Genomic DNA, 24,650 nt, shown 5'->3' on the forward strand with positions numbered 1-24,650 from the left:
GGCGGCTATATATTCGGCTTCAGCCGTTGACAGTGCTACTGAATTCTGCTTTTTGCTAAACCATGATACCAAATTATTTCCTAAAAATTGACATGTTCCACTAGTGCTCTTCCTATCTAATTTGCATCCAACAAAATCTGCATCAGAGTAGGCAAGCAATTCTAGACAGGAGTCTCTTGAGTACCATAATCCTATGTTTGTAGTCCCTCTCAAATATCTAAGGATTCTTTTAACAGCACTTAAATGTGACTCCTTAGGATTTGATTGGTATCTAGCACATATTCCCACACTAAACACTATGTCTGGTCTACTAGCAGTAAGGTAGAGCAAGGATCCAATTAATCCTCTATAAAGCTTCATATCAATACTTTTTCTTTTCTCATCTTTGTCTAGCTTACTAGTGGGATTCATTGGGGTGCCTACTCCCTTGTGATTTTCATTCCCAAATTTCTTTAATATTTCCTTTGTATACTTAGTTTGATGAATGAAGATACCTTCTTTAGTTTGTTTGATTTGTAACCCGAGAAAGAAATTTAGTTCTCCCATTAAACTCATCTCGAATTCTCCTTGCATTAAATTAGCACACTCTTTGCAAAGATTGTCATCTGTGGCACCAAAAATTATGTCATCTACATATATTTGTACCACTAGCAGATTTTTGTCTTCTCTTTTAAGAAAAAGTGTTTTGTCTACATTTCCTCTACTGAAATCATTATTCAGTAGAAATTTGCTTAGTCGATCATACCAAGCTCTAGGTGCTTGTTTTAGTTCATATAATGCCTTATGTAGTCTAAACACATGATTTGGCAATTCATGATTTTCAAAATCAGGAGGTTGCTCTACATATATCTCTTTCTCTATAAAACCGTTTAAGAAGGCACTTTTTACATCCATTTGATACAACTTGAAATCCATGAAACATGCAAAAGCTAGAAGTAACCTAATATCCTCTAATCTAGCCACGGGAGCAAATGTTTTCTCAAAGTCTATCCCTTCTTCTTGATTGTATCCCTTAGCTACAAGTCTAGCTTTATTTCTTATAACTACCCCATTTTCATCTAATTTATTTCTAAAGACCCATTTTGTTCCAATTACAGAGTTATGCTTTGGTCTCTCAGTTAATGTCCATACATTACTTCTTTTGAATTGATTTAATTCTTCTTGCATAGCATTTATCCAATTGGTGTCTTTTTCAGCTTCTTCATAAGTCTTAGGTTCTAACTGTGAAACAAAAGCAAGATAATCATTTAAATTTCTGAGAGAGGATCGAGTTCTTACCCCTTGAGATGGATCACCAATGATTAAGTCTTTAGGATGTCCATATGCATACCTCCATTCCTTTGCTAAGTCTTGAGATTGTGGTGGCACGCAATCATTTTCCATCTCTTGATTTGGCGTATCATTAAGATTCAATTTTTCAAAGTCAATAATTCCTGCATCATCATCAAGAATACTTTCTCTCCTAGGAGACTCACTATCAGACTTATCAAAAATGATATTAACTGACTCTTCAACTACAAGAGTTCTTTTATTGAATACTCTGTATGCCCTGCTAGATGTAGAGTATCCTAAGAAGATACCTTCATCTGACTTGGCATCAAATTTACTTAGATCCTCCTTGCCATTGTTTAAAAGAAACATCTACATCCAAATACTCTAAGATACTTAGCAGTTGGTTTCTTATTCTTCCAAAGTTCATAAGGAGTTTTCTTGGTTATTGGTCGTATTAAAACTCGATTAAGAATATGGCAAGCAGTGCTTATAGCTTCAGCCCAAAAGTACTTTGGAAGATTTGACTCGCACAACATTGTGCGTGCCATTTCTGCCAAGGTCCTATTTTTCTGTTCAACAACTCCATTTTGTTGAGGCGTTCTAGGTGCTGAAAATTGATGTGAGATACCATTTTTATTACAAAATTCTTCAAAGTGTTGATTTTCAAATTCAGTTCCATGATCACTTCGAATTGCTATTAAGGTGAGCTTCTTTTCATTTATGATGTTTTTATAATATTTCAAGAATGCTGAAAATGCTTCATTTTTATGTGCAAGAAATGAAACCCATGTATATCTTGAAAAATCATCTACTATAACTAGTCCATACTTCTTCCCTCCTAGACTCGCGGTTCTAGTGGGTCCAAATAGATCCATATGTATGAGTTCAAAAGGCCTAGTGGTCGATACTATATTCTTTGATTTGAAGGATGATTTTGTTTGCTTTCCTAATGAGCATGGTCCACAGATTTTGTCCTTTTCAAAGATCAGTTTTGGCACATCTTTTATTAATTCCTTCTTGACTAGTTTTGATATTAAGTCCATACTAGCATGTCCTAGTCTACGATGCCAAAGCCAGCTTGTTTCATTTTTCTTTTCTTCATTAGTAATTAAACATAATCCATTTTTCTTGCCTAATTCATGAAGGTCTACTATGTAAATATTTCTTTGCCTTTGACCTATAAGTACAATGCTATTATCTTTAGGATTTGTGATTAAGCAAACTGAGGCTTCAAATGTGACTTTAAACCCTTTATCATAAAATTGACTTATGCTAAGTAAGTTATGTTTCAAACCATTAACTAATAAGACATTTTCTATAAAGATAGATGGAGTAATGAAAATTTTATCCTTTCCAATGATATATCCTTTTCCATTGTCTCCATAGGTTACTACTCCACCCTTCTTAGATTCCAAGGTGACAAATTGTTCTACGTCACCTGTCATGTGTCTTGAACAGCCACTATCTAGATACCATCGTTTATCCACCTTATTAGCTGCAAGACACCCCTGCAATCAAGATCAAGAATAAGCTTTAGGTACGCAAACTATGTTGGGTCCTTTAGGGTTAGTACTTGATGTTCCTTTTGGAACCCAAACTTTCTTGAATTTAAGCTTATGATTATTACTCAATTTGTTGTTGCTAGACTTTCTATAGTTACATTCAAATGCTTTATGTCCTAATTTATTGCAGCAATGACAAGTTATCTTTTCATTTTTGGCTTTCACAAATATGTTCTTTAAGTATTTTTGTTTTCTATTTGTTTTATATCCTAATCCAGCTTTATCATATACGGCTTTTTGACTATCAAGAATCATATTTAATTTGGTTGAGCTAAGTGTAAACTTGTCTACTAAGGATTTGTATTTTTCAGCATCTTCTTTTAACTTGACATTTTCAGCAATTAGATTCTCGGTTTCATTTGTGAATCTCTTACTTAATGTTTCATAGTTATTAGATAGTTTCAGCTTATCTTTGATAAGAGATTGATTTTCATCTTTTAGAACTTTATTTTTATTGATTAGTTTTTTGTGTTCTTCCATGAGTTCTAAAAATGCATCGTGTAATTCATCAACAGTAAAATCACATTCAAGTTCAGAATCTACCTCATCGTCATTGGCCATATGGCAGATTTGGGCCTTCTCTTGATGATCTTCCTCTTCCGAACTTGACTCCTCACTTTCACTCCATTCAGCCATGAAGTTTTTCTTCTTAAGTTTTCTTGCCATCCACTTTAATTCCGGGCAATCTATCTTATAATGCCCGGGCTTGTTACACTCATAACAAATTGGTGTTTCCTTTTCTTTTTCTTTGTCCGTACCCTTTTCTTTGCTTGAGCTACCTTTGAAGAAGGGCTTCTTTTTATGAAATCTCTTCTTTCCTCTCATAAATTTTCTGAATTTTCTTCCAAGCATAGCCATTCCTTCTTCATTAAATTTCTCATCATCATCAGATTCTTCCGATTCAGTTTCTTGTTTTGGAGTGGTAGACTTTAAGGCAATGGTCTTTCTTCTCTTGACCTCATCTTCTGAATTTTGCCTCATGGTCAACTCATGGGTCATGAGTGATCCTAGAAGTTCCTCCAATTGCAGTGTATTGAGGTCCTTTGCTTCCTGGCCTCCCAAACTCTTGGTAGAGACCTGAGAATTTTTCGCACCAATTCAGAGTTAGTATAAGACTTTCCTAAACTCTTTAGCCCATTTATGATTTCAGTGAAACGAGTAAATATTTCAGTTATGGACTCAGTGGATTCCATTTTAAACAATTCATACTTATGTACTAATATGTCTATTTTTGACTCCTTAACTTGATTTGTTCCTTCATGTGTGACCTCAAGTTTATTCCAAATTTCTTTTGCGGAGATGCATGTAGATATTCTATTGAATTCACTTATATCTAGTGAACAGTAAAGTACATTAATCGCTTTAGCATTTAGTTGTGCTAGTCTTCTATCACTTTCATTCCAATCCATTTCTGGTTTGGGTATGATAGTGCCCTCTATACTAATTGTGGGTGTGTGAGGTCCTCTAGTTATAATATATCACAATTCATAGTCTAGAGCTTGAATGAATATCCTCATCCTAGCTTTCCAGTATGTGTAATTTGTGTCATTAAATAGAGGAGGTCTATTTGTGGATTGCCCCTCACTCATAGAACATCCCACTTGGGTTGTCATGATCTTTGACTCTTGATTGTGAGATCAACAAATACTATATGAGCACCTGGCTCTGATACCACTTGTTGCCCAAGGTGACAAGCCAAGAGGGGGGGTGAATTGGTTTTTCTAAGTTATTGCTATCTTACTTTAGTTGATTGATGAGTGAGTGAAATTAGAACAATGCACAATACAAACACACAAGAAGTATAGTGGTTCGGTGCTCTCCTAAGCACCTACGTCCACTCCCCAAGCGACCCCTTGGGAATTCACTATAATCCCTCGGATTACAGTTGGATTGTTTTCCGGGCTCACAATCCAAAAATCTTTACACTTTGGTTTTCCGGGATCACCAATAACCTTTGTTGGTTTTACGGGCTCACCAACGAACCTTCACAATTGGTTTTACGGGTTCACCAATAAACCTACACTGTTGGTTTTGCGGGCTTACCAACAAACTTTTACAAGGTGATTAATAAAAGAAAGAAGAAAGTTGAAGCTCCTAGATGAGCAAATATAACAATTATAAGCTACAAAGAAGAGTTTAGAGAATAGTTATCGCTTGATGAGACTTCTCTCTTCTTTGTCAAGAATGCTTCACTCTTCAAGGGTGGATAGAGCTTTTGATATCTCTTGGAGTCTGCTCAACCACTTCCTTTTTAACTCTTGAATGGAACACTTGGATGAAGAAGATTAGGGCACTTGTCTTTCTTGTGTAAGCTTTGATATTTTGCAAAAGGATACTTTCTCTGATGAATAGTGTCACTTTAAATAGTTTCTTTCATCCATTGGACAAGCCCCAATGGTTAGAATTCAAAAACTAGCCGTTACTCACTGTTGGGAGGTCAAAAGTACTTCTGCAGAACTAGCCGTTATGCTTCTGCCCGTGCTTGGGTCGACGCAACTTTTACTGGGGTCGACCCAACTTTTACTGGGGTCGACCCAACTTTCACTTGGGTCGACTCATGCAACATTGGGGTCGACCCTCTCAGAAACCACAGAACCTTGCATTTCAGCCTTCTTTCACTTGGGTCGACTCAACACTTTTTTGGGTCGACTCAAGGTTCAGTTGGGTCGACTCAACTTCCACTTGGGTCGACCCTCTCAGGGTTTCCAGAGAACCTATTTTTGAATGTCATTGCCTTTGGGTCGACTCATGTTAACTTGGGGTCGACTCAAGTTTGGGTCGACTCAAGTTTCATTTGGGTCGACCCTCTCAGGGTTTCCAGAGAACTATTTTCTTGAGGCTTGAGGATTGGGTCGACTCATCCTTTACTTGGGTCGACCCAAGTACTTTTCATCCGTGCCATTTTTGCAGAAGTGTGCCAGATGGTTTCTTGATGTGCCGGGGTCGACTCAATCAATCTTGGGGTCGACTCAATCTACACTTTGTTGCAACTTAAGGTTAGATTCATCTATATAATCAATGAAATAAACTTTAAGCAATTTTGAATATATGTCATGGTAGTGCTACATACTCCAAACAATGAAAATTACTATTGTCCACTTAAGAGTATGTCTCACTTGAAGCTTTGCCGAATTAGAATTTAGAATTCACTATCCCTTTCCTATCGCAAATTTTATCTCATTAATAATCAATGAAATGCATCTTTATCTCATTATACTAATGTATCGAGAGTGACGGACTTATTAATGATGTATCAAGTTAACTTGTAACATACTCTTAATCATTGTATTAATCATCAAAATACCACTATCATCCTCACTAGGATATGCAAATTGACAGGTTGTGGTAACTATTTGGTATCGTGCTCCTGAGCTACTACTTGGAGCAAAACACTATACAAGTGCTGTTGGTATCCTGACACTTCATAAAAAGCTGATTTAACATTGCTAATTGACTAAATCTTTAGTATTTGTCAGCACTTGTCTTCAACTTTGGCCAATCGGTGCTTATTAGTAAAACAATCTTCTTAATAGCATATAGATATGTGGGCTGTTGGATGCATTTTTGCTGAGCTACTAACTCTGAAACCATTGTTTCAAGGGGTGGAAGTCAAAGCTACTCCTAACCCATTTCAGGTATTATTGATTTTTGTTGAAAATGATTTGCATTTTGCTGCCTTCTTATTTTATATTTCTCTCTGATACGGCATCTTGGACGCTAGAGTGGTTTGTTTATCTAATTTTGTTTCTGGTGCTTCTAACATTTAAACATTTTTCCCCAGCTCGACCAGTTGGACAAGATTTTTAAGGTCTTAGGTAAGAATGTATGGTCAGTTTCCAGTTATTCTTTACTATGCTTCTTGCAGAAATATGGTATGAGAAATCATTCATCACAGGGCACCCTACACCTGACAAGTGGCCTACTCTAGTGAATCTTCCATACTGGCAAAACGATCAACAACATATACAAGGACATAAGTAGTAAGTCTTATCGTTGACTTAGAAGAAAATCAATGTTAATATTTATATAAAGTTACTAATTTGTGTTTTTTAAACTTATGTGTTGCCATGTACAGTGACAACCCTAGTCTCCATAGCTATGTTCATTTACCACAGAAGAATCCTGCTTGTGATCTCCTTTCAAAGATGCTTGAGTATGTAAAGTAATCTAATTTATGGAGAATTATTCTTGTATTCTTGGTACTTAGATGTTTCAGAAATCCATGTCATCTTGTATTCTATAGATATATGATCTTGTCATTTTTGTTTGCAAGTTCGATCTTTTTTGTAGATGTATATATTATATGAGCTAGTTGGCCTCGCTAATGAGATAATATCAATTGTTGAAGTTTCTATGGTGCATAAACCGGTAATTTAATGTCCTGAGTTTGTTTTTATCAATATTATTTTGTTTCTTTTTTAAAACTTACTATCGCCTAAACTTAATGCAACTGTTGGTTAGTGAGAAAGAGAAAGTGAACAAAACATTCTGTTGGCTAGTAGAGATGGGGACCTTGTAAAAGGCCCAATGGAGTTTACACATGAACAAATTTAACCTTCCGCCTTTTTTGATAAATACATATCTCATGTGACCTATATTGCAAAAGGTTTCTTTTCTTTTTGATTTTTTGACTTTAAGGACATACATGGGTTCTAGGAGTTGATGTTAGGTTCTTTGATTCTTGGTGCATGATGGTAGATCCCATTAGAATCTTTTTCTTTTATTATTTGGTTGTTATATTTTCTATTGTTTTTATGCATCTTGGTGCAATTAAATGACAACGTGTCAACTGCTATTTAAAATGACATCTTTGGAGAATTGTAATAATTAGTCAAACCAAAGGAGTAAATGGACTGTAGATAGCGGGAAAACAATTCGAAGTTGAGAAGCTAGAAAAAATTTCAATGGAATTTGAAAAATATATAGTTCTATTATTTCGGAGTCAATGTACATTAGAATTGACTGAAAGATAAATTATAAAAATTAGATAGACAGAACAAAGATATTTATCATTATATTGTATAATTGCCGCATGTAGGAGAGATTTAGGGAATTTTTTTATGTATAATAAGGGGGCTATTGATGTTGAAAGGATTAGAATGTTTAGCAATAAAGAGAGTATGAAAATATAAATGAGCATTTAAAATGAGAAGCGTATTGGGATGGCTTGTGATTGTGGGATAACACTAAGTAGCAAAGTTTGGAAACTCAGTTTCCTTTTTGGTTTCGGTCAAACCTGTCAATTATTAGTTTCAGTATTTCAGCAGTTAAAGTCTGAATTTCAAAGTTTCAGTCAAATGAAAGGGAAAAAATAGAAATTAAAAAGTAAAGCATGCCAAGGAAAGACATAACACAAATTTTTGGGTTATTTTGTGTTCTTTGGAATTGTAAGATCCTTCAAAACACTTGATGTCTTATTCCTCCATGACAATCAAATTTTTCAGATTTTTCATGCTAAATTTGCTGGATGGTATCCTAGATTGAGGAGCAAGGAAATTGACTTTTTCATTTGTTTTTTCTAGAGAGTGAAGGCTTTGCAGCTTTTTCTCCAACCTAAAGTAGCCTGTATTAAATAGACTTGATAAAGAAGCTCTCACGGCTGATACATTCATTGAGTATTTGAGGAGCATGAATTCATTTAAGTGGAAACTGGGAAGACAATTTCATGAAAACTTCTTATTACTGAAGAAATTCACTTTAGAAAAATTTATAAATTAGAAAGGAAGACTACAATTGCTAGGAGTAATACATGTAGACAAGGAACATTATTTTGTGAGTCAAGTTCCCTTCTTTGAGCTTTGGAAATGACCTGGCACTGATGTTGCATAGACTTAAAGAAATAAAGAAATGACTCTCTCTTTCTCTCTATATGTATATATTTCTATGTAAATAAATCCATGGCATCTCCATTGGTCAGTTCTGGCCGAAACTGCCTAAAACTGGCAGAACCTAAGATAAAGGTTTAGTTTCAGCTTGGATTTCCATTGAAAGTGATTTATTTTGGCCTGAACAGATCAGTTTTGCCTGAAACTTAAAAGTTAGAATGATTGGTAGATCATAGAGCACTCATTGGTAGAGGATAAGCAAGGCTAGAGGTGGACCCATAAGGTTATATTTAATAAACGAGTTATATAATTAGGAAGAATAGAATTAAAAATGAATGCATAAGAGGAACCATCGGTTTTGCAAAATGAAAGATGAAGTGATAATGAATAATTGATAAATTCATTTATGTGAAGAATGGAAGCCCAGATAAGAAAAAGGTCTAGATTTGTTTAAGAGAGATGTGAGAGTGTAGGGAAAGACTGAAATAAACTTGATTGAGAAGATTTTGATGGTTATTAGATAAAGCTTGCATCTGAGGAGGTGATTTTTCAGAGGGAGTGTTTTGATGCTTCCTTATGCTGTATGTGGATAGCATGTGCATGAGATCACAAATTATAAACTCATTTGCCGGATGGGTGGTATTATTCTCACCAGAGTGATATCCTCCAGGCTTATTATTATATGGGATTGTGGAAGCAATTCAAAAGTGTTGGGCATAAGCTCTACACTTGACTTTAATTAGGTTCACGATTTCATGAACCAATTATAATAGAGTTCAAAAATTCATGCATGAGATCAAGGGGGTCACAATTGCACTAGATGTAGGGTCAGGACATCTAATTATTACCTACCTGGATTTCTATAGTTCTTAGGTACATGCAACCCAACCACACCAGAGCCTACTTCAAGTACCAAGTGTTCTATCAGTTTTTGGTCTCTAGGAAGTTGATGTACATGCATGCCTCAAAGGAGGTCCACATCATTTGCAAGGACTTCTTTTCCACTAAGGATTTCCCCAGGTTTAATATACTCCATCTCTATCTCAAGATGAGTCTAGAAGGGATTAGAGAGATCGATTAGAATACCAAGGCTTGATAATAAGTAGCGGAATTTCGTTTTTCTAATATTAAAACCCAAGCCTTCATATGGATTCTCTTCTAGGAAGGAGATTCCGAGTTTCTAAGCCCTTGTTAAAACTCTGCCTAAGACTTTCTCACCATGGCTCTTTCTCAACGCTTATCTTTTGTTCTCCTCGCTAGCTTGGCCTCTCTCTTACTATAAATAGAGATACGAGGCAGCCCCACAGAAGTGAACTTATTTAGCAAGTTCTATACCTCGCTGCCATATCAACAAGCACTGAAGAAAGGCATGCGACAAGGTGTTGAACCCTCAACATTGTCTCTTTGCTTAAGGCTTAAGGCTGCTAGTGTTGAGAAGAAGAGGAAGATGGGTCGCTGCTGCTGAAGGATTTTGAGACTCACCATCTATAGAGCACAGGAGGAGGTAAGCCTTTCTCTCTCTCTCTCTTCTCCCCTCCATGGATGTCCCATTTAATGGTTGGGGCTTGAGTATCTTAAACAGCAACTCTCTCTCCACATATCTCTCTCTCTGTCCCCCCCCCCCCCCCCCCCCCCCCCCCCTCTCTTCTCTTTCCTGTCCCGTGACATTAGATATGGGTTTTTACCATGTAACAACTAATCCATGCATCCAGGAGTCGATGCATAAAACATGATGTAAAAGGATCGTTTTAGCCATGTATATATGAAGCTCGTGGTGCCCCTCCCATCCCATGCATAATGACTGGGGATGACCATGACATGATGTCTTGCCATGCTAGCCATTGGTCGTCACCTTCATGCAAGACCTAGGAATGGTTGATGCAGCAACCTATCTTTATTATTTACATCATAAGAAAAAGGAACAGCGAAGGAGAGATGAAGGTCATGGATTATGTAACCCATGCATGTCCCCATCTAATCAAACACAAACCAAGATGAGGTTGCTGATTGGGTCGAGCCCTCATAACATTCATGTGAGTTCGTTATCCTTCTTGTTATCAATATCAAGATCGTGTGCCAACTTCATCATCACTTGTGACCTAAAAGTTCAAACTAGCTGCTTCTCCTTTTCCCATGCAAGCTAAGGCTGGGCGTGTGCTGAGCCTGAGTTACATGATAGCTCACGTCATTATGATTGCTCATGAAGGCTGTTATGCTAAACCATCAATTTGATTTTCATAACCCCTGTTGTAGTGGCAATTTTTGTTTTCTAGTTGATTGCAGGCTGAAGATCATAATCCTGATGTGTTTGCATGTTGGGTCGAGAAACTATGTTTACTGCTTATTCAGCAACGACAACCAATTCCCGTATATATAATTTTGTTTTTGCAGGTCCGATAGGACATCTACTCAAAGACTTCGTAAGAAGACCTAGGAAACATCTTTGCCTCCAATTTTTTCCAGATCTAATGGAAGATCTGTGATTTCTGGCCTTTGCAATCTAGATCTTGAAATTGGATGCTTTGCATGCCTGTAGGAGACCAAAAGTTTCTGAGAGTTGGAGTATACTGTTTATCAATCTGATCAGACGTCTGCTAGAACCATTGGAGTAAAACATACCATACTTCTTTGAAGGTTTTAAATCCCGTGGGATGGAGCTGTTCCAGTTTTCCAATGGAATGGGACACGCCGCCGCCCCGCCCCATCCTAACACTTGAGACAGGGGATATCCCGAGACTTGCCGATTGGGATGTTGTGATAGAGGACTGTCCCACCGCTCAGGATGGTACTCTAACCTGATGTCCCATGGGACGTCACATGAGGACTTGAGTCCATGCTTCCATTTATATTTCAGCCTAATCTAACGGCAGATTTGGGAGTTATAGCTTCGAGATTCTAGTTCATTGAAATTTGAAACTGTATTTGAGGCTGTTTGCAGCAACCTGTTGATTGTAGGCACTGTAGCAGCTCATGAAACAAAGATTCCATTATAGATCTTGAAAGAAGGCTTGTGGCACTTCATGGCTTCCAATTTTCAGCTCGATCCAATAGTGGATTTTGATCCAGCATCTTTTGAATTCCAGGTTAGCTTGCTTGGAACCTCAGCGGACGTATTGTCATCTGGTTACATATCTACTTCTCAGATCATCTGCGAGTATCTGATTGTGATTCATTAAGAACTTGTCAAAAATACACTTAACAGCCTTCCTCAGATCCAAATCCTACAGCGATCTGATGGTTGCTTAGAATTTGACACTACAACCTTTCATATTAAGGCTGAGTTGAATGCCAGCAGCAGTTACTCCTTCCTTTTGAATCCTAACTCTGATTAGGTTTAACTAAAGCCTAATTTGCTTATTCATAAGGTTCTGATCAAGAGTCTACCCACTAGGTTCAGCTTTAAACCTTGTGAAGAAGTGTTTAAGGTTTGAAACTCTTAAGTCCTATGAGCTATAGGGTTATACCAAACCCTGGATCAAAATTTCATCTATATATGAAATTTCTTATATAACATTCATACTGTATCCTCATTATTATTTTAATATATTTTTTTATTAAAGGATTGTTGATTTTCAGCCACATAAATGGCGGTTGCTCATTAGTCTAAGAGCGTAATTGATCAAGATTCAAGAACGAATCTTGAGAAACATGGTCCCATATTTACCTGGTATCTCGTTACTTTAAGCCTTGTCTTGCACAAATAGAGTTACTTCTGTCAATAATGCTTCTCTCGTTATGTGGTAATCCACAGAAAGTTATTCAGTAACCTAGTTTTGAAGGGATTTCCAGCTTCTCTGGTCTCTCCATTTTTTCCATCTTCACCTCTCTTCTCAACTACAACAAAAGCTTTTATCCCCCAACATGCTGTCCTTTTATAAGGTTACCGGACATTGAGAAAATGGAGAAGCTGCCGATATGACCAAGAATTCATGGAACAATAGAAGTTCATAGTTCTTAAAAATGAAAACCATTTATTCTTTTCACCTATCTATAACTTTTAGTGTGTCCTTACTCAAAATTGGGTCGGCCCTCTTTATTCACATTGTTTAACTATTCTATCAAATTGCTGACATTTGAGATACTTATCAGTCATAGACTTTGGTTTGTTATGGTTTGTATTAGTTATTGCTGAGATTTCTCTTGGATAGGAGAGTCAGTGAACTCATGTTGCCTACTTAACAATACAGAGTTTGTATTAGAAGGGATATTTCTGTAAAGTTAATATGCTGTTATCTCTTTCATATTCACATATTTTGCATGGACAATATTAAGGGTGTTAATGTCGGATATTGGTACATAAAGTATTTAATGAAAACTGGAGATATCTGGATGTGCACGTTGGAAGGTTTATTCACATATTCTACATATGAAATTAACTGTTTGTATGATTCTCATAAAAACCTAAATTAGAGACTGGTATAAGCTCTTAAGTAGCAGCCATTTAGAGCTAAGACAGAACACAAGTAGTTAATTTATAATATTCTACAAATGCCATTGATGCATAGAATTATATAAATTAGGTATCCTAAGTCAAGAATCAGTGCCATCTCTCCATAATAACATTGTTCTGGTCCATGATCTTGTGGGCCAGAGTTAGGAAAAATTATAGGTCTTCGAGTCTTTGAGTTATGGCTGGTAGGAGTTGGTGCTTGTGTTGGCTTATGGTTCTATTACTCAGTATAAAATTTCTAATAACCAAAATTTTCAATTAACGTTAATGGTTTAAACACTGTTTCCAACAGCTGTTATTGTAATTTCTTTCAATCCTTCATTGTTCTATTAACATCTACATCTGATTCAAGCTCTTTTTTTAAGTAATTTTTTTGGTGATAATGTTTTTTAATTAATTTACATATGCAAAGTAATTAATGAATTACTCCACCTAGAAATTTCAGGCACAGGATTTTATTTATTGTTCCAAAACCATAGAAGAAGAAAAAATTTACTTGCTTTTCCTTTCATTCAAGATATCGATAAGAAGATTTTTCTCTTTATCTTTTCATAAAATATTTATCAAACTGGTGGATCTTTTTGGTTGTTCCTTACCAGTTGTCTTTCATAAAGGGGTCATGCAGAAAACAAGAAGCTAACAATTTATTTATATTTTATCTTAAGCTGCAAGTTTCTGACTTTAACACTGCATTGTTCATGCAAAAATTTCTCAAATGCACTTAAAATTCACCTTTTACATTTTCTTGACCTTAACGGCATATGTTTATTACTTGTTTTTCTTTCTCAAGCTAAATTCTGGGGTTTGGGGTTTGAGATGGGATTTTCTTGCCTTGTAATTAATCTGTACTAGAACTCTACATGTGTAACGCATGCAAGAGGTTACTTGTTGGAAACAAACTAAAATTTTGGGCGTGGAAATAATAGTCTCAGAGACTCTAGACTTGGGGAGCATCATGCTTTGGAAGAAGAATATATAAAGGTTTCCAAACTTAAAACAAAATAAGAGGTAGGAAAAAGAAAAGAAAAGAAATTGCGTGAGGCTGAGGCCTATGGTAGAGTCCCTAGCCCCAAGAGAAATATATAGGTACAAAAGGGTGTCCCAGTGCCTTTAGGTATTGGAGTGAACCTTGCATGGCCCAAGTCCAAGCATTTCCATTATAATATGGTGTTAGATTCTTGCATGTGTGATGCATTTGTCAGTGGTTAGGAAACACATAAGAAAGTGGGGAGCTGGAAAGTAAGGTGTTGGAATGAGTTGTATAAAAGAGTTGGAGCTCTGATCTGTTGTAATCTAATAAATGTACTTGCAATTTTTGGAGTTTCATCTCTCTCTCTCTCTCTGTGTGTGTGTGCGCGCGCGCGCTTGTGTCTCTAAGGTGGAATAAAACAAAGTGCTGTATGTTTATCTAAGATGGTAATCATTGTAGTAAGATAAAGAGACAAGAAAAGAAAGAACAGAGAAAGAAAAATGGAGTCATTCTTCTTGAAATATGAAAAGCAAAGTTGTAAAGACAGGGAGTCCAACAGCACATGGGCTGGTTCCTTTTTTTATGGGTCTGTCCTTTTTTCTATAACTTTATGCTATCGTATCTTCTTAAGCTGGGGGCTTCTTTATTTACTTATTATGGCGTCAAGATAGATGATCTAACCTTTAAAGGAAAACTTAAAATCAGTTAGTTCTTATTTTGCATCTAATTTTTTTTCTTATTTTGATGATCTCAAGTATTGTAATTAAATGCATTCAACAATTGGAAAGTGTTTCGCATAAGAATGTACTTATTTTTTCCTTTCCGGGTGCAATGAGTTGTTTCTGCCAAGAAATAGCATATGATACGTTTTTATCAGCTATTTATGCACCGCCATGTTATGTAAGTTGCATGGATAAACATAAAAGAGGCACTGTCAGCTTGAAAGATATGTGTTGACATGCTAGAATACATTAGCGGTTTAATTTACGTTATTTGGGTAGTAGCTAGTCACTCTCTTTATTTGTAGGTTGTTAGAGATGTGATTCCGCCTGCCCAACAGATTTTTTGAGTGTCCGTATTTATTTATGGCATGAAACAACTCGCAGCATGGGTCTATCTTATTGATATGTTAAAAAAACTCCACTTGAATCATCTGATTCCGCTTTACTGACAAAACCTAAAAGGAAAACGAAGCCTAGTGAAAATAGGTCAAACACCCTAGGCTATATCAAAGACACATGCTAATTCCTAAAATATATAGTTTTTGTATTATATATATATGTGTGTGTGTCTGTATACCATAACCATAACCATCCTCTCTTTTTTCCCAACTATTTATGGTCGGCTTCATGGATCCTCATTCGCCAAGAATTCTTATTTATGGCCACCACTGATATTATTCCAAGTTTCACCATATTTTTCCTCACAACCCAGCCTCCATCCATGTTACCTTAGGTTTTCCTTTCTTTTTCTAACCGTCTTCAACATAAACTAAACTACCTCTTCTTATTGGGGCCTTCTTAGGTTCTTTTTTTGCTTGCCTATACATCTTAATCAATTTTCCATTACTTTGTCCTTAATCTATCCAATTCCTACAACTCCTCTAATATATTCATTTCTTAATCTATCCTTTCTAATATGTAAATGCATGCATGCATACATATCAGGATGTACCAGCTTGTTTCTGTCATAGTGTATCGCAGTGGCACTATGCTATGTTTGGATAAAAGTTGAGAGACAGACTACAAACAGGCACAATCAGATATGCTGTACTTGGTCATTTCATTTTTAACATGCTCATTTTCTTTTCTTTGTTAATTTCCTGTAGTCATGCTAGCTCATGTTAAAGTGTGTGTTAGATATCTATGAATATATCCATACATTCATACATACATGCATATCTATGCACATGCATGCATGTGAATATGAATGTATGTATATATTCATAGATAATAACACACACTTTAACATGAGCTAGCATGTTAAAAATGAAATGACCAAGTATAGGATATCCGATTGTGCCTTTTTGTAGTCTCTCCACTTTTATCCAAACATAGTATAGTGTCACTGCGATACTCTAAGATAGAAACGAGCTGGTACGTCCTGATATGGGTCAGTTTTGATACACCCCTTTCTCTTGTGTTAGAAACCACGTGTCACAGCATGTTTCAGTTTATGTGTGGAACTGTATGATGTGGACCCATGCATAAATCCTTGGTTTTCACATGGTTCATCATTAGTTAATTACTTGATGGATTCGTTTATCTCTTGAACCATATCATTCTTTTGATCAAAAAGCTGAATTCTCAATACATCTTAGTCTGCAATAGTGTACTTTTCTTACAATAACTTCTTTGTGCCACATGCACTGGGTTTAAAGGTCCACTTTCTATAAATTGGGCTTTTGTTCTTCATTTATTTAAGGTGATCTTGCTTCATCCTGATATATGATTCAATTCAAGTTGAAGGTCATCCATAGCATATTTTTCATCTTGTATAATGAATTTAGTGGAACAGCTTCCCCATTTACTATGACTGTAAATCTTAGTATTGTTATGTTTCTTGGTATCTTTTGTTTTATTAGATACCAAATATATCAATTTGTTTTACAAAATCTCCTACCCTTTTTTGTCTTTAGTTGCTTAATCAAATATTGGTAAGAAATTTATAATGTAGTTTCATATTATTATGTATCTGGACATTTGTTATTATTTTCTTGATTTTGAATCATCTTATCTTTCCTTCTTTTTATTGTATGTGGTCTTTCTAGAGAATCTTTAAGTGAATTAAAATAAAAAGTAGTTGTTAGAAGAAGATTTTATGCGACTTATTGGTTGTTTGGAGAATGAATCTTTTCTTTAACATTGTTTCTTTATTTATGTGCTTCATTCATTTACTACTTGAACAACCATAAAACTCCAAGGTAATACTATGTATTTTTGCTGGTATAATATAATACTAGGTGTTCAACCAAGGTATGCGGTATTGGTATCAGCACCCGTACCGGTTGGCTGACGGTAGGGTACGGTACCATGCTGTATCATTCCGGTGAGTACTGACAATGGAAATCTGGTGAGGGAGGGGGAGAGGGAGAAGGATAGAGAAGAAAAAAGAGAGGGAGGGAGGGAGGGAGGGATGTTGGGAGAGGGAGGGAGAGGGGGCTCGAAAGCCTTCATCTCCTCAAATTCTCCCCATGGTGCGCCTCTGTTTTGAAAAGAAACAGGGGCTTTGCCCGAATTTTTTTGTGATTTTTAAGTGAAGCACTAAAAACTAAAAAAATACAAAAAAAAGGGTAGAGCCCCTCTTTCGTTTCAAAACAGGGGTGCCCCATGCAGCCCCTGTGGAGAACCTGAGGAGGAGAGGAGGGCTTTCAAGCCCCCTCTCCCGGCATCTCTCCCTCTCCCTCCCTCCCTCTCCCTCTCCCTCTCCCTCTCCCTCCCTCCCTCTCTTTTTTTCTCTCCTCCCTCTCCCTTGTTTCGCTAGATTTCTCGAACCAAGAGATTGAACCATACTAGTCTAACCCTACTACAGCTCGGTACACCCTTGAACTAGGCAAGTCGGGGTGATACAACATTCCTAGTTTCCAACTTTTCACATTAATGTTAGATTGCTTTATGCATCCTGTTCCAATTTATAAATGATACTGATAGAGCAAGTACATGTTTCCATCATTTATCAACTTTCGCATTCTTCCTTGGTAGATATGATCCTCGAAAGCGTATAACTGCAGCACAAGCTTTGGAGCATGAGTAATGATCAAACTTCTATACTTCTTATATTAAATTTCTTATCTGCTTTTATTGTAGTAGTCAATGACTATTTTATTGATTCCCTTTTTTTGTTCGTCTGCCATGGTTGACTCCTTAGGTGCAGAAGCTAGCCATGAAGGGGGATAGGAATGTAGGTGTCAATACTTGATTAAACAAAATCCACATAGTGGGAATTATGTTTACTATGATTTTATATCAGTTAACTTCATCAGCCTGCTGTTCTCGTAGCAACATAAATATGTTTGAATATTATCAGGATTTGAGGAGTGTGAATCTGCATTCTGGACATATTAAGGAACATTTTCTGCAAGGAGGCATAAAATGTTTGACCTATTTTTCTTGTATTATTTGAACTTTGAAGTGATGAATATATTAAGATTCCAGCATGAAGTCCTAATATTATATCAGATTCAGTTACTAACAGTTACATCAGCTCTAGAAAGGCAGCCTTCATGTTTGTTACATGCTACACCTTCCATCTTGTTTTTTAAATGCATAATTGTTTTTAACTTGCTACTCGGAAACCTTAAACTTATATATCCTAGTAAACTGCTAGATGCTGAGTTCTCATGATCAGCCAACTTGGAACTTTCTGTACTGTTTATTGTAAATAGCAATTAATATATCTTGCTATGAGAACTTAAACCTTATCTCACTAGTCCTTGAACTAGTTACCCAGTCAATTTTAAAATTTTAGCAACACGGAATGGAGGCTGGTTTATTAGAGGATCATTTTACTGAAAGGGAATAAATCTCATTTCAAGTTTTCATTTATAAGGCTAAGACAAATTCTTAGTTTGTGCAGCTTGTATATTGTTAAGGTTTTCATCTAAGGTCTAATGTAAATTCTAGCTTTAGGTTAATGATAGGAAAAGTGTTATACTGTGGGCAAAGTCTCTCTTTTGCTTCCTTTATTGCTAATTGTTTGTTTTAGATTATGATAGAGAGCCTAGGTAAGAGGAGTTCCATAACAATCCTTAATTTAGTGCAGGTAGCATTGAGAAGACTACTTGGCGAGGACAAAAGGGTGAAATTTGTGGTTTTGAGGGCCTTGTTGAGACAGTGTGAAAGGTGAAAACTTGCACATGGACCAGTAGAAGTTTTAAGCAGTCTCTCTCTGATTATTATCAATGAGTTGTTGGGAGTACTTTTTCAAGGCCTGTATCCTGGAATTTACCTCACAACCTCATCTTTCTTTGCACAAAGATGAAAGTATGTTGTATTTTAAGAACCTGGGAATCTTGACTGCAGCAAACCTACTGGTACTCAATTGGGGAGGCATCGATTTTCTTATGTTAGAAGGAAATTTACAATATTAATTGTGATAATGTGGTAGAATTATTTCCATGGCAACTGGACAAAAGCTGTGAAGAATTTTCAGATATACACATTGACTGATTGAAGGAGCAAAAATACTCAAATAATTGATGGTCTATCATACAGAGGTTTAGGAAACACCATGAACTCTTAAATCCGTTGGTAATTCCTTAAGGAATCTGTTGTAACTTCCTAGTGTGCTTAGAGGTATGTTTTTAATTTCACTCTTGTTGACATTACATTCTGCAATAGTCTTCACTCTTCATTCTAGGTGCTTCATTGTAGCTTGTTTAATGAACACACAAGCATGGTCTTTCTAGGTCTGAATTTCTTTTTCCATGTGAACTTGATTACCACATTTGGGCTGACTGGTTCGTGGAAAATTCTATTAATTATTTTTGGCATGTGCCTTTTTTTTAATATTTGACTAGCCCAAAGCTAATATTGGAGGTTGTCAATGCTGAAGATTATGCCTACGCCGTTGGGGAGTTTTATAAGCTATCTTCAGTCACCAAGGATAAATCTCAAAACTGATTATGACATATTAACCTTCAGTAGGTCTTATTAAACAATTTGATTGCCTATGTGGATCCTGCCTTTTTATTTTTCTCTGTGTCCAAGTCTTTTCTTTGAAATTGGTGTCTATCTGCTGCACCATGTCTTGAAATCTTGGCCTAATAAACACTTAAGCAACAAACACAACAGATTGGTGTCTTCAAATTGATCACCAAGTAGAGTCAAACCAGTTACAAGCAGAATGCAGATGCTCATTACCATGTGTTAGGTCATGCAATTGTCATAATATGCTTGTAAAGCAAATCATTTTCATATCACTTTATATCCTTTTGTCTTGAAAGATGTTAATACTATCTATACTGAGCTTCTTATATCGATCAATTATTTTGCCCGCGTTCTGAAAGGAAACAGAATGTCATGAACTTGTATATTTTGCTAAAAGATGTAGATCCAATAGCCCAGCTCTGATAAACCATATGGAATGTCATGTGGAAGAGGTATGGAGAAATGTTAAAAGAACACACACTGGAACTTACCTTAATCTGAGTTCTGCAGCCTTGGGGCGGCTGGAAGATTGATAGAAATAATTCTAATATTTTGCTTCAGTGAGTAGGTAGAATTTCTACATTTGAGTTTGAGTTATTATAAAGATACTTTAATCTTTGTAAATCATGGTTTGTGTATTATGTAAGAGATGTTTGGAATTTCTTGTCCGATATATTTGAGACAATGGTTTTGTTTGGTTCTTTGTTGAATGAGCAAAGGTATTTATTTCATGCCTACTTCTGAATGGTATTGGCTTAATATTTTCCTTTTTTCCAGGTTCTTTCGGATGGATCCTCTGCCAGGACGCAAGTAAGTTATTTTTAATTCATATCCACATAAACTAGCTTTCAGCTAGTATCGGACTATTTCAACTAGTGTAGCTATGCTGTCAATACATGATAACATAGTGTTGTTTAATGGATTATGAGGATAAATAAGACATGCATTCTTCCATATAATTATAATTTAAGTATTTAACCATGTATATATGGCATTGATACTCAGTGCACTGGTGCCATCCCATCCAGGAGAGAAAGCTGTGAATTACCCTGCACGTCCAGTTGACACCACTACAGATTTTGCAAGAACAACCAGCATGCAACCTTCTCAACCGGTATTATGGGAGAACTTGAATCTCAAACCATGTCAGAAATTCTTATTTTAAGTTGTAACTATGTTCAAAATAAGGTTTAAAATATATTACAATTGTATGGTTCATCCCATAAATGTGCTGTACTATGTTACCCTGCAGGAAATAGTCGAAAAATGCATGTATTAAAAGACATCATAAAAAAAATAAGTCAAAGTTCTAAAATGTTTACTGAATCTTAGACAGTGGCTTGAAAATGTCTTCATTTCATCATCAACATAATACCTGACTCATATTAGCATATAATATGCTACATCCTTACAAATGTGCCTTGTGGATGCTGATAAACATCATTGGAACACAAGTACCATGTCATCTTAAGCAATACCAAACTCAATACCAAATTGCAAAGGAATGTTAATGTTACTTTGTTAAGGATGCAGATGATACAGAAAAACGATAGTAGGATACATCTTCAAGAAGTTTGGCACTTGGTCTTGTATTCTTAATGAATATCCTAATAACATCACTAGGCTAACAGGTGGATCTACACTAAAAGGTTCTGACTTCATAGATATTGATGTGTTTGACCTCCCAAGATGAGTGTTTCATAAGTTTTAAGTCCAAAAACTAGTGTGTATCTTCTGATATTGAATGGTATATTCAAACTCTAGTCATGGCTGAAATCAAGAAAGTGCCTCTCCTTTTCTATGTGCTTTTCCTAACCAATCTAAGAAAAAAAATTCTGCCAGAGAAATACCAAAAGAGGAGAGTTTATATTTGTTATGGCTAGAGATGTTTCTACAATTCTCCATCTTTGTACTAATAGCTTATTCAGCAGGATGTGCTACATACATTGAACTTGTATGCATGCTTAAAGTGTCAGCTGTTTACTTGACTGGTTCATGAATTTAGGATGGTTCTCTAGGAATTGAACTTCTTTTGTGTAAAAAATCTCTTTAATAGTAGCATATTCTGGTGTTAGTTTTTGGTTGCTCTGACCTATTTGTGCAGTTGATTTTATTGAATCTTTATTGTTCTTGATGTTACTCAACAGACTAAACAGGTAATTGGCAATAGCGCATAAATAGTAAGCATGGATGTTGTGTCCTAGCAACTGATTTTGCAAGAGTTGTATAATTATCTGAACACCACGTTTATTCCTGTATTGATGTGGACACTTCTACCAGCTGCAGACAATTTTGCATTTCATTGCTTGATTTGTAATTTTGTTTTTTTTTTTTTTACTTTTCAGTTAAATAACTGGAAGCACTTTAATTTAATGCACCTGTCTCTCACCAAGCACTCTTGCAAGCTATAAAATTTGAGGCCATACATTTCCTGGTTTCTGGTGTCATCGGGAAATGCTGTTCCTAGGAGTGTAGCAGCTGCATCTGTGGTGGCTCCTAGGCAAGTTCCTCGACCAATGCCTATGGTTGGAATGCAAAGGATGCCAGGTGCAGCTATGGCAGCTTTTAATATTGCATCCCAAGCTGGCATGGGTGGTGTAAATCCCGGTAATATTCCTATGCAAAGGGGTGCGGCAGCTCAGGCTCAACAACAGCAGGTAGTGTTGGAAGCCCAATTAGTTTCTCTTTTCGATGCATATATGGTTCTAATTTGTGGATTTGCCTTCTTAAACAGTTAAGAAGGAAAGATCCAGGAATGGGATTGCAAAATACAGGGTATCCTCGGCAGAAGAGGCGCTTTTGATGTAATCTATCTTTCCTCTCTTTAGCTATATAGAATTTATTTTGTCATACAGGCATAGGGCTGAAATCGGACCGGATATGGATCGGATATCAGTATATTCATATCTATATTTGTTTTATTTGGCGTATACAGATACAGATACAGATATTAGTCGAATGCAAAAAAGTTATATCCATATTTGTTTTAAATGGATACAAATTCAAATCAGATACCGAAAGTATGAATATAATAAGGATATAAATCGGATAATTAAACTTTATGACCACAAAAAGATATTATTAAATGGATGATAAATCAAGTTAATAGCATATTAATGTGGTCATTTATTTTTCTTAAAAGTTCATGAGTGCTATATAAAATTAAATAGGGTTACAAATGGAATCGGATATTCGGATATGGATTGGATAGTTGTCTATCCATATCCATTTCCATTTCCATTTTTCTTTAACAGATATGGATATGGATACGAATATTAGTCGGATGCTCAAATTTCTATCTATATCCTGATAGTTTTGGATACGAAAACATATCCGGACGGATATTGTTCGATCCACTTTCACCCCTATATAGGCAACAATATTGCTTCTTCATCTGTTTGATGCTCTAGTATTGATTAAGAAATGATGTTCCCTCTTCCATGGAGCAGATTATTTAACCCAAAATGAATACTTGGCATAACTACTTCTGCTAGGAGATGTGTATTTTATTCATCCCAACCTTGAAAGTTAAATTTGATTCTATGATTCTGTATGCTAGCTACTGAGAGACTGCCGTACACCCATTTTGACATTTAATGTAGCCGGCTCCTGGAAGGGAAGGGGGGGGGGAGGGGTGTACAATAGATAATATTATAGAATTATCTAAGTTATTCTTTCAGTCAATTTTAGCTTTGTTCATGGAGTTGTTCTGTCTGAAAAAATGCCTTTTCCAACTGTCCTCCAGGTGCCTTACTTGAAACCTCAAGTCATCATGTATAGCTTATTATGGAATTACTCTTTTTCTTTGAAGGGATTACATTCTTTATGTCTCAATCATATACTTTTCTTATATCACATTTTTATTGCATGTATGCGTGGGGTCAACCTTATCGGACAGAAGGGGAGGGGGAAGATTTAGCTTTGGCATTAGATGGTTATTTACTGTGCTTTTATGTACATTATATAAGAAGATGCTTCTCGTGGCAAGCTCCATGAGGACCAACTATATTTATTGATTAGGATTTTAAAAATCAGAAGGCAGGCAAGGGTATATTCTCCATTATGCCATGCTAGACGTGCCTCTTGACTGCATAGTTTTATTTTAATTTTTTTCCGGGTTATTTTGACTGCAAAAGCTGCTACAAGTGCAGCTATAGCATAAGGAGTACATTATACCATTCATGTATTCTTGTAGGGTGAGTACAAGTTGGGAATTTATTTGTTAGGATATTAAAGCTTTTCATGTTGCATCAATTGCCTTATATTTTCATCATTCAAGAATCAAGCTGCAGGTAGGTGATATTTTCCCTACAGCTTCTCAGGGTTTTAGCTTTGGACATATTGGAAGTTCTGACAGTTATGGAATGGGCGTATGCGATGGAACACTCCTATCAAAGTCTCTACTCTGTGATAAAAATGAGATGAGCAAAAAAGAACCAGAGATTCTTCCCTTCTGTATATAATATAGTTGAAAACTGCACTGTTGTATCAACATTGTTGTGCAAACTGTGTAACATGGGGGTTGCCCAAAGTGCATTTATGACACTAGAATTTACACGAGCAGGTAAGTGCTGTCGTTTTTGGATTATTGCTGCCTAGTGCCTACAGTTTTTCATTTCAAGCAGTTTTGAGTTGCAGTCTTCTGTTCATAGCTGTGTCCCGGAATGCATTCTTTGCGAGCTCTTCATGTTTTCTTTGAAGGATTGTAAATGTCTTCAAAATGAAAATGTTTGAATTTGGTATCGAGTCAATGTAAAAACACTGCCTAACTGATCTATGACCGTCATGGTTACAGGGTTTTGAAGAGTTTTAAATAGGTTGGGTTGGACTGGGGCATGCTTACCCCGTCCTGATCCAGTATCATATTTGGGTCTTGATTTTGGACCTAGATCAACTGGCTGATGTGTTGGGTCCACAAAACAA

The 24,650-nt window shown here is 36.1% G+C and overlaps 1 protein-coding gene across 10 annotated transcripts in view; it reads left to right on the top strand.

The window, feature by feature from the left end:
• LOC103703848 (cyclin-dependent kinase E-1-like) overlaps window positions 1-24,315 on the top strand; it is a 39,002-nt gene extending 14,687 nt beyond the window's left edge. Inside the window, exons 6-16 of one of the 10 annotated variants that reach the window (XR_015987796.2) lie at window positions 6,174-6,243; window positions 6,375-6,469; window positions 6,616-6,649; window positions 6,730-6,814; window positions 6,910-6,987; window positions 17,781-17,828; window positions 20,505-20,537; window positions 20,733-20,841; window positions 22,073-22,384; window positions 22,462-22,531; window positions 24,042-24,315. Coding sequence is in view for 7 of the 10 variants with exons in the window: in XM_089923793.1 (XP_089779919.1) it covers window positions 6,174-6,243; window positions 6,375-6,469; window positions 6,616-6,649; window positions 6,730-6,814; window positions 6,910-6,987; window positions 17,781-17,828; window positions 20,505-20,537; window positions 20,733-20,840; window positions 22,168-22,384; window positions 22,462-22,530 (837 nt within the window). In the remaining 3 variants the exon portion in view is untranslated. Of the gene's footprint in view, window positions 1-6,173; window positions 6,244-6,367; window positions 6,470-6,615; window positions 6,650-6,729; window positions 6,815-6,909; window positions 6,988-17,780; window positions 17,829-20,504; window positions 20,538-20,732; window positions 20,842-22,072; window positions 22,385-22,461; window positions 22,719-24,019 lie in introns of those variants that run through there. The other 9 variants (XR_015987797.2, XM_089923793.1, XM_089923790.1 and 6 more) reach the window with 9 other exon arrangements.
• The last annotated feature ends 335 nt before the right edge of the window (window positions 24,316-24,650 follow it).

Source organism: Phoenix dactylifera, chromosome 6 (genome assembly GCF_051530095.1).
Source record: "Phoenix dactylifera cultivar Ajwa chromosome 6, Ajwa_hap1_PhDact_Kaust_v1.1, whole genome shotgun sequence".
NCBI classification, from domain to species: domain Eukaryota; kingdom Viridiplantae; phylum Streptophyta; class Magnoliopsida; order Arecales; family Arecaceae; genus Phoenix; species Phoenix dactylifera.